Below are 10,659 nucleotides of genomic sequence, written 5' to 3'. Positions count from 1 at the left end.
GACAACCAACCCCATACCGTCCTGACAACCAACCCCATACCGTCCTGACAACCTACCCCATACCGTCCTGACAACCTACCCCATACCGTCCTGACAACCTACCCCATACCTGACAACCAACCCCATACCTGACAACCAACCCCATACCCCTGAGAACCAACCCCATACCGTCCTGACAACCAATCCCATACCGTCCTGACAACCAATCCCATACCGTCCTGACAACCAACCCCATACCGTCCTGACATCCAACCCCATACCGTCCTGACAACCAACCCCAAACCGTCCTGACAACCAACCCCATACCGTCCTGACAACCAACCCCATACCGTCCTGACAACCTACCCCACACTGTCCTGACAACCAACCCCATACCGTCCTGACAACCAACCCCATACCGTCCTGACAACCAACCCCATACCGTCCTGACAACCAACCCCATACCGTCCTGACAACCAACCCCACACTGTCCTGGCAACCAACCCCACACTGTCCTGGCAACCAACCCCGGGATGGGGTTGCTTGTCACAAGTGGACAGAGTGTTTGATGGCTTACAACTCCATGTTGGAATAAAATATGAGGAGAAAAAGGGTCCCCATTTCAACTCAAGACCTTGATATTTCTCTTAATATTGTAAATTCTCCTGTAACATATACTGATGCTGAAACGTGTGTCAACCGACCCATCTCCTCAATTCTTCTTCTTTGCTAATATTCTTATAAGTCCAGGAAAATGTTTTATTGTTTTATTCTCACAAGACAGGCGAGACGGCGGTGGGCCGCTTCAGCCCATAAAAGGCCAACAAGGCTTCACACAGGTGCCTGTACCTGAGGCCGTACAGGTAGGGAGCCAGGGCCTTGGGGAGCACCAGGAGGATGTTACACACCACCAGGGACACCCACAGGTTGGCACGCAGGTCCAGGGCATCAAGGTGGCAGTAGAGCAGTAGCTTGATGAGAAGCACCAACATGGGCAGGAAGGACAGGATGAGGTGGAGGTAGTGGATGAGGAATGTGCCTTTGGCCCGGGAGGAGCGTTCACCTCTCCACACGCCAGACATGCGGGTGCGACAGTACAGAATGACATAGCCAGAGAAGACCAGGAGCAGAATGAGGAGGACGCCTGTGACTGCCAGCAGCATGGACACCTGAGAATTACAATGTCATGTAATGAGACAGAAGCCAGTAGTATGCAAAAACACATACTGGTTTCACTTTACAATACATAAAGTACATCTTAGACCAAAATAATAACTACACTACAGTCCCTGGTTCGTATCCAGGCTGTATCACATCCGGCCGTGATTGGGAGTTCTAGTTAAATAAAGGTTAAATAAATAAAATAAAAATATATTTTTTGTAATATGCATAAACCTTCTCACTCTTGAATATAAGTATTGTTTAGGTTTACACCAGAGGCAGACAACCCTGTTCCTATAGTGCTGCAGGTACTGCATGATTTTGTTCCAACTTCACACCACACCAACTGAGCTAATTGATCAGTAATTGCCTAAATTCAACACACCTGGTCTTCCAGTTCGGTTAAAAAATATGAAGCACTGCAGGACCAGGGTTGCCTACCCTTGGTTTACACAGTAATCTCCATTGCGATTGCTTGGTTATTTGATTGACTGAGAGCCACCTGCATGGGAGTGGACTGGCTGATGGTGAGGACCAGCAGGAGGGGCAGGGAGCAAATGTGTAGGGAACAGGGTCCAGTAGAGTGGTACCACACAAGCACTCCTACAGACGCTGCTGGTAAGAAAATAGACACAGCCCAGATACCAGCGATCGCCCTCCTCGTCCTACACACACACACACACACACAGAGACAGAGAGAGGGGGGGGGGAGAGAGGGGGGGGGGGGGGGGGGGAGGGAGAGAGGGGGGGGGGAGAGAGAGGGGGGGGGAGAGAGGGGGGGAGGGGGGGAGCGAGAGTGAGAGGTGGGGTGGGGAGAGAGAGAGAGGGGGAGGGAAAGAGAGGGGGGAGAGAGAGAGAGAGGGGGAGCAAGAGCGAGAGGGGGAGAGAGAGAGAGACGGGGGAGAGAGAGAGAGATGGGGGAGAGGGAGAAAGAGAAGGGGGAGAGAGGGAGAGAGAGAGAGAGAGGGGGGGAGAGAGAGGGGGGGGGGGGGTGAGGGGGGGGGGGGTGAGAGGGGGAGAGAGTTGGGAGAGAGAGTTGGGAGAGAGAGAGAGAGGGGGAGAGAGAGGGGAGGGAGAGAGGGAGGGAGAGGGGGAGGGAGGGAGAGGGGAGGGAGAGAGAGGGGGAGGAGAGAGGGAGGGAGAGAGAGGGGGAGAGAGAGGGGGAAGGAGAGGGGGGGGAGAGAGAGGGGGAGAGAGAGGGGGAGAGAGGGGGGGGAGAGGGGAGGGAGAGAGGGAAGGAGAGAGAGGGGGAGAGAGAGAGGGGGAGAGGGGGAGGGAGAGGGGGGAGAGAGAGAGACACAAAATGAGGTGGAAACTGAGCTGCACTTCCTAACCTCCTGCCAAATGTATGACAATATTAGAGACTCATATTTCCCTCAGATTACACAGACCCCAAAAGAATGTGAAAATATTGATATACTCCCATATCTACTGGGTGAAATACCAGTGTGCCACCACAGCAGCAAGGTTTGTGATGCGTTGCCACCAGAAAAGGGCAACGAGTGAAGAACGAAAACAATTGTAAATATTTATGTTGATTTATTTTCCTTTAAAAAAAAAACAACTTTATTTGCACATCGTTACCACACTGTATATAGATATAATATGACACTTGAAATGTCTATTCTTGTGTAAGCGTAATATTTACTGTTCACTTTTTGTTTATTTCACTTTTGTTTATCCTTTTCACTTGCTTTGGCACAGCAGCAGGATTTGTGACCTGTTTCCACAAGAAAAGGGCAACCGGTGAAGAAGTGGAGTAAAGACGGAAGATAAATAACAGTTTCTCTAAACTCCATCCATTATTACATCATACAGCGAAGTCATAAGAAGTACTGATAAAACTCTCCCAGCCCGTGTTCCCATTACCTGGAGACGGGCCACAGGGCGTAGTATCGAAGTGGAGCCATCACAGCCAGTGAGGTGTCCAGCACCATGGCCTTGGTACTGAAGATCCCAGCGCAGTACAGCAACCCCAGCAGGAAGAGGATGGTAGAGCATGCCCACTCTGACATCAGTACGCCCGTCGCATTCAGACAGGCACTCACCATGTACAGCGACACGAACAGCATGTCGCTTAGCAACGCATTGGCGAGGAGGAGGTAGCGGGTCTCCTGGCGCATCCAGGGGCTAGGAGGAGGAGGGGAGGAATGAGGAGGAGGAATGGGAGGAGGAGGTGGCGGGGGGAGAGGATGAGGTGGGGGGGGAGGGAGGAGCGGAGGATGAGGAGGTGGGGGGAAGGGATTAGGAGGAGGGGAGGGATGAGGAGGAGGAGGTGGCGGGGGGGAGAGGATGAGGTGGGGGGAAGAGGAGGAGCGGAGGATGAGGAGGTGGGGGGAAGAGGAGGAGGGGGATGAGGAGGAGAGAGGAGGAGGAGTAGGAGGAGGGGAGAAGGAGGTGGTGGGGGAGGAGGAGGGGAGGAAGAGGAGGAGGTGTGGGGAGGAGGAGGAGGTGGGGGGGAGAAGGAGGTGGGGGGGGGGGTGGGGGGGGAAGAGGAAGAGGAGGAGGAAGAGGTGGGGGGGAAGGAGGAGGAGGAGGAGGGGGGAAGGAGGAGAATGATGAATGCTACATATGCCTAATTCCAAATCAACTTTACCCTAACCCAGGGGTTTCAAATCCATGGTGTCGGCAGGTTTTTGGTTTTCCTTTTCAATAAGATCTAGACAACCATGTGAGGCGAGTTCCTTACTAATTAGTGACCTTAATTCATCAATCAAGTACAAGGGAGGAACGAAACCCTGCAGACACAGCCCTCCGTGGAATGAGGTTGACACGTACCCTAACCCTTATGTGCTTAAGTTGATCTGAAAGCATTGGTTAAAACAGTAGCATTACCACACCTATCTATCAGGTCTACACACCACCACACCTATCTAACAGGTCTACACACCACCCACCACACCTATCTATCAGGTCTACACACCACCACACCTATCTATCAGGTCTACACACCACCACACCACCACACCTATCTAACAGGTCTACACACCACCACACCACCACACCTATCTATCAGGTCTACACACCACCACACCACCACACCTATCTATCAGGTCTACACACCACCACACCACCACACCTATCTATCAGGTCTACACACCACCACACCTATCTATCAGGTCTACACACCACCACACCTATCTAACAGGTCTACACACCACCACACCACCACACCTATCTAACAGGTCTACACACCACCACACCTATCTATCAGGTCTACACACCACCACACCTATCTATCAGGTCTACACACCACCACACCTATCTATCAGGTCTACACACCACCACACCACCACACCTATCTATCAGGTCTACACACCACCACACCTATCTATCAGGTCTACACATCACCACACCACCACACCTATCTATCAGGTCTACACACCACCACACCTATCTATCAGGTCTACACACCACCACACCTATCTATCAGGTCTACACACCACCACACCTATCTATCAGGTCTACACACCACCACACCTATCTATCAGGTCTACACACCACCACACCTATCTATCAGGTCTACACACCACCACACCTATCTATCAGGTCTACACACCACCACCACCACACCTATCTATCAGGTCTACACATCACCACACCTATCTATCAGGTCTATACACCACCACACCTATCCATCAGGTCTACACATCACCACACCTATCTATCAGGTCTACACACCACCACACCTATCTAACAGGTCTACACACCACCACACCTATCTATCAGGTCTACACACCACCACACCTATCTATCAGGTCTACACACCACCACACCTATCTATCAGGTCTACACATCACCACACCTATCTATCAGGTCTACACACCACCACACCTATCTATCAGGTCTACACACCACCACACCTACCTATCAGGTCTACACACCACCACACCACCACACCTATCTATCAGGTCTACACACCACACCACCACACCTATCTATCAGGTCTATCACCACACCACCACACCTATCTATCAGGTCTACACACCACCACACCTACCTATCAGGTCTATACACCACCACACCTATCTATCAGGTCTACACACCACCACACCTATCTATCAGGTCTACACACCACCACACCACCACACCTATCTATCAGGTCTACACACCACCACACCTATCTATCAGGTCTACACATCACCACCACCACACCTATCTATCAGGTCTACACATCACCACACCAATCTATCAGGTCTATACACCACCACACCACCACACCTATCTATCAGGTCTATACACCACCACACCTATCTATCAGGTCTACACACCACCACACCATCTATCAGGTCACACACCACCACACCTATCTATCAGGTCTACACATCACCACACCAATCTATCAGGTCTACACATCACCACACCAATCTATCAGGTCTATACACCACCACACCACCACACCTATCTATCAGGTCTATACACCACCACACCTATCTATCAGGTCTACACACCACCACACCTATCTATCAGGTCTACACACCACCACACCTATCTATCAGGTCTACACACCACCACACCACCACACCTATCTATCAGGTCTACACACCACCACACCTATCAGGTCTACACACCACCACACCTATCAGGTCACACACCACCACACCTATCTATCAGGTCTACACACCACCACACCACCACACCTATCTATCAGGTCTACACACCACCACACCTACCTATCAGGTCTACACACCACCACACCTATCTATCAGGTCTACACACCACCACACCTATCTATCAGGTCTACACACCACCACACCACCACACCTATCTATCAGGTCTATACACCACCACACCTATCTATCAGGTCTACACACCACCACACCTATCCATCAGGTCTACACACCACCACACCACCACACCTATCTATCAGGTCTACACACCACCACACCACACCTATCTATCAGGTCTACACACCACCACACCTATCTATCAGGTCTACACATCACCACACCACCACACCTATCTATCAGGTCTACACATCACCACACCACCACACCTATCTATCAGGTCTACACATCACCACACCTATCTATCAGGTCTACACATCACCACACCTATCTATCAGGTCTACATCACCATCACACTCATGCATCCGATCTAAGGGACAATTTTGGATTTGGGGTGACTCACCTGGTCAGGATTCGGGTGAGGATGACAGGAATCACCAGAGAAACCGCCAGGAAGCCCAGGATGGGGCAAACATGCATGGCCATGGATTGGCGCGGAGGCAGGAAGACGTGCCACTCGCGGGTGAACAGCTCCACCTGTCTCTGGAAGGAGTTGGTAGTCGTGTTTGTCTTGTCTGAGGTGTTGCCACTGGTCTCAGAGGAGATTCTGCTATGTCTCTCAGCGTGGCCAGAGTTGTTGTACCAGGTCCCAAAAGCACAGAGGAGAGACAGGACCACTTGGTTCTCTTCAGCGGCCATCACTACAGAGCCAACGTGCCGTCTCCCTCTTCTTTGCCCAGTGTCCACCATCCCCGACCGACTGTGTCAACAATGAGCTTGAGGAGATAGTGTTTTTCTTTTCTATCAGGCCATTAGAGGTGATGCCACTGAGTGTGAAGTCTTCCATTAGGCAATCCACAGATCCGTTTGTTATTGGTCTCCTTGGACACCCAGATAAGGGCAAACAAGTCTTTAGAGGCAAATGGACAGAAATGCTACTTTGCCATAATATGGTCATAAAACCCAGCTGTTAGGTGCTTATGTAGCTTGTTGACATCATATAATGTGTGACAATCGTGTAGGTTGCATTTGGGTTATGTAGAATTGATTCAACCCCACCTACATTGTTTTTAAACAAGCTCAATGTTCAGTGCATGAAACAGTCCCAGCTGCTTTAAAAGTATATGGGAAAGCAACAATAACAAGAACATTCTCAAAGTAGACACCCGACAAAACCAGCCATTTTAAAGTCTCCACATAAAGATGGGAATATGGTATGCGGAAATAAGAGGCGCTAACCTGCCAATGACCTTTCATTATTTGGGGAGATACTAGGACAGACATTCCAGAACAATCACAAACATATAAAAACAAACATCATGGCCCCAAGACATGCTAATCTCTCTCCATAAAAAATAACAGGGGAGGTTTGCATTTTATTTAGGGGGGTATGATATTTGTGCTTCTGTAACATTTTCACTCATCATTATTCACTCATCATTCAGGATTATCCGTAACCATGGTAGCATCCACATTAATGTAGAAGTGTTTAGAAACATACTATATTCTTATCTACAATAAAAGTGACTCCAAAATGACACAATACATTATTTTCCATTCATTTCTATTGAGCACAAAATAATCTGAAACACACTCAAAACAAACTGCAAATGCATCCAACCAATGTGTTGTCACAAGTTTGATGTAATAATTGCGTGCTGTGAATATGGGACCAAATACTCAACTTTGGACTACTTTAATACACATAAATGAATTTGTCCCAATACTATTGGTCCCCTAAAAAGGGGGGGGGGAACTATGTATAAAAAGTGCTGTAATTTTAAACGGCTCACCCAGTATGGATGAAAATACTCCCAAATTAAAGTTGACAGTCTGCACTTCAACCTCAGTCATTGTATTATTTCATATCCAAAGTTCTGGAGAACAGAGCCAAAACAACACGTGTCACTGTCCCAATACTTTGAGCTCACTGTATATGCATTGACACATGAAATAGCGAAGGGCTAGTGTTATCGGCTAAGACAGAGAAATAGCTTGGCAATAGTACCAATTAAATGAAAAAAGGTTTTATAAAAGTTCAGCAATTAATGTTGTTTTTCTCTTAAAAAGTGATGGTCTTTTCAAGGCAGCTTTGGGTTTGGAGAATGATTTTGCAAATGGCAAACCGTGGGTCACAAGAGAACATAGTGGGCTTCATTAAGTAAAAATATTTGTGGACCAATGCTTTAGGCTGGGCACTCTCACAAGAGTCTCTATTAAACAAACCCTCGGCCCATTTCTCTTTATGGGGTTGTGAGAGTGTGTGGGTCTTTATTTCTAGGCCACAGTGACCTGACTAAGCGTCCTGTGTTGGTGCAGCACCGCCAGCAGAGTATCAGAGATATCCCTATACCACAGACCATACAGGTAGGGAGCACAGGCCCTGGGCAGTAGCATCAGCATGCACATATTGACAGTGTTAATCCACACGCGGATATCCTGGCTGACCTCCTGGCGCTGGTACAGAACCAGCTCCACAGTGAAGACCAGGCCCGGGCTGAAGTAGAGCAGGAGCAGAACCCCGTGGGCCAAGAGGGTGACCCGGGCTCGGGAGTAGCGGCTCTGCCAGATGCCCTGGGTCTTGGTGACCCAGTAGAGACGGCCGTAACAATACAGGATGAGCAGGGTGCAGACAACGGCTCCCATGGTGAAGTAGATGTGAACGCCCACCATCATCTCGCTGCCCATCTTGCCTATGGAGATGAGAATGAGACACACCTCTGACCTCTGTGGGGCATTGTCCTCCATCACCTCCATGACGATGACCAGGGAGAGAGGGTACATGGCGGCTAACAGCCAGACCCCGACTAGGATCTTTCGGGTACGGGCTGGGGGGAGCAGGTCGTGGTAGTGGAGGGGCCAACGTACTGCCACGTATGTATCCACCACCTTTAGTGTGACGGTCAGCACAGCGCAGCAATATGCCACAGCGGTCACTGCCGAAACCAGCTCACAGAGTACCCTCAGCATGGCTACCCCCAAAATATTACAGACTACAGTGACAAGGTTGAGGGAGAGGAAGAGCATGTCTGCGGCCAGGGTGTTGGCCAGGAGAAGGTAGCGGGTCTCCTGGCGCAGGGAACGGGAGAAGAGGATGCAGGCCAGGAGGATGGGGTTGGCCAGCAGGGTGGCCAGGGTGAGGAGGGAGGCGGGGATCAGGAAGAGCTCCAGGTGCCAGCGCTGCAGACTGTCATACCACTGGTGTGAACTGTTGGCCATGGCTGCCATGTTCTCTGATAGAACCATCTGGAACTGTGTGGTTAGATGCTGGGTCGTATTCATTACTGCACAGTGGAGCAAAACGTTTTGCAATGGAGAACAAAAACAAGCATTACTTAATGGACAAGATCAGGTCGTCCCTCTCTCTGTTTCAGTTCGTTCTCCTCCGTTTTGGTGCCAAGTGAATACGGCCCTGGACAGGGCATCTGAAGTGAAGGTGGTCCTTTCTTGTTTTCCTCTTGCGCCGACCTGTGGATTAAAACAGACAGTATTGTAACTCTGTGGACAGGTGCAGGACGCCTTTCCTAAAGATGGTCCTTTCTTTCTGTGGGAAATCAGATGGACTGAAACAATGGTGAAAAACGTAATTTAACGTTAGAGCCTAGCTCTTTACCAGTGATTTAGAACCTAATACATTTTATTATGAAGGGTATACAATTGATGTATCTAGACATCCGAAAGGTTGCTAGTTCGAATCCACCGAGCTGACAAGGTAAAAATCTGTCGTTCTGCCCCTGAACAAGCAATGTTCCTAGTTAAATAAAGGTTAAATAAATAAAATACAAAATGCTTAATCTCATTCTTTCCGGCTGTCTAGGAAAGCCTAGATGTTATATTACAGTAAGACGGAGAGATTTCAAACCCATTTGACCCTCTATATGACTGTCAGCGTGTACCTTAATTAACAGACTGATTAAAACAAACAGAGGCGTTCAACTGAAGGAGCTTATCTCTGCATTATATGGACACAGGTACTATGATGGAGAGGCTTCAGCAAACTAGTTTATTTGAAGTTATTAGGTAAACATTCTTCAATATAGCAGATAGCTAATATTATTTCAATGGAAAGTCATCTGCACTCCCTCCCTCCCTCCCTCCCTCAGGCAGAGCGTAGATGTCATCTGCTTTGCAATTTACACAAGATATTTAAATGAACGACCAGATTAATCTCGCATGAATTCAAATTCGAAACCGCAGTGTCATAATCACAGCCATGTCTGTGAACTTTGGTGTCTAAATACACAGTTACTATGTTCATTAACAAGGTATGTTTCCACCAGCGTTAGTGTGTCAGCACAGCAATACACCATGACCTTCACTCCCCAAACCAGCGCGCAGAGTACCATCAGCATGGCTACTCCCAAACACATTCTCATTTAGGCTACATCATCTGTCCTCCTATCCAGCGCCTACCCTGTTTAGCTTCAGATAGATCAAGAGACATTCAGGGTGGTATGGCTGCTAAATATCCATTATTACTCAACTCATAGCTGACAGTCATAAAAATAATATATACATTTTGAATGATAGCAATCTATTTAAAATAGCTGATCAGTTCATACCTTTCTATTGATAATTATTTAGTAATAAATGATCTAACCATTAATATAAATGATGATTTTGACTTTGTCACATCAGACTTCGTGCTTTAGCTTCTTAATCAATGCAGTTTCAATCAATAAACTGTATCATTACAAAACAAATGTTGTGTATCAACTTTTCTCCCTTGTCTAGAACATGAACACAAAAGGTAAAACCCAGTCAAGTTTAGACACACCTACACCGATCAACA

At 48.4% G+C, this 10,659-nt stretch overlaps 2 protein-coding genes across 4 annotated transcripts; both read right to left on the bottom strand.

Moving 5' to 3' along the window:
- Nucleotides 1-748: 748 nt before the first annotated feature.
- Nucleotides 749-6,939, bottom strand: LOC135510032 (probable G-protein coupled receptor 148). Its single transcript, XM_064930834.1, has 4 exons — nt 6,271-6,939; nt 3,010-3,270; nt 1,643-1,805; nt 749-1,148 (listed from the first exon to the last, which is right to left on the bottom strand). Exons 1-4 carry the CDS (start codon nt 6,615-6,617, stop codon nt 753-755), a joined length of 1,167 nt encoding a protein of 388 aa, XP_064786906.1. The 5' UTR covers nt 6,618-6,939; the 3' UTR covers nt 749-752.
- A 96-nt stretch (nt 6,940-7,035) lies between these two features.
- LOC135510040 (probable G-protein coupled receptor 148) lies at nt 7,036-9,934 on the bottom strand. 3 transcript variants are annotated; one of them, XM_064930858.1, is made up of 2 exons: nt 9,203-9,934; nt 7,036-9,119 (listed from the first exon to the last, which is right to left on the bottom strand). In XM_064930858.1, exon 2 carries the CDS (start codon nt 9,111-9,113, stop codon nt 8,145-8,147), a length of 969 nt encoding a protein of 322 aa, XP_064786930.1. In that variant the 5' UTR covers nt 9,114-9,119; nt 9,203-9,934; the 3' UTR covers nt 7,036-8,144. The 3 variants fall into 3 exon arrangements, with proteins under 3 accessions (XP_064786930.1, XP_064786922.1, XP_064786914.1); XM_064930850.1 differs by having other exon boundaries at nt 7,036-9,113; XM_064930842.1 differs by having other exon boundaries at nt 7,036-9,934.
- Nucleotides 9,935-10,659: the final 725 nt, after the last annotated feature.

The sequence above is a fragment of the Oncorhynchus masou genome, chromosome 3 (genome assembly GCF_036934945.1).
Source record: "Oncorhynchus masou masou isolate Uvic2021 chromosome 3, UVic_Omas_1.1, whole genome shotgun sequence".
NCBI lineage: Eukaryota > Metazoa > Chordata > Actinopteri > Salmoniformes > Salmonidae > Oncorhynchus > Oncorhynchus masou.
This window is presented reverse-complemented; position numbering and strand designations above follow the sequence as displayed.

What these genes read in the sequence shown, in the direction of transcription:
- LOC135510040 (XM_064930842.1), bottom strand. Translation starts at nt 9,149, where the DNA reads ATGAATACGACCCAGCATCTAACCACACAGTTCCAGATGGTTCTATCA.
- LOC135510032 (XM_064930834.1), bottom strand. Translation starts at nt 6,617, where the DNA reads ATGGTGGACACTGGGCAAAGAAGAGGGAGACGGCACGTTGGCTCTGTA. An exon ending in CTCACCCGAATCCTGACCAG is followed by an intron (nt 3,271 to 6,270) that starts GTGAGTCACCCC and finishes TCCTCCTCCTAG; the next exon opens with CCCCTGGATGCGCCAGGAGA. An exon ending in GCCAGTCCACTCCCATGCAG is followed by an intron (nt 1,149 to 1,642) that starts GTGGCTCTCAGT and finishes TGTAATTCTCAG; the next exon opens with GTGTCCATGCTGCTGGCAGT.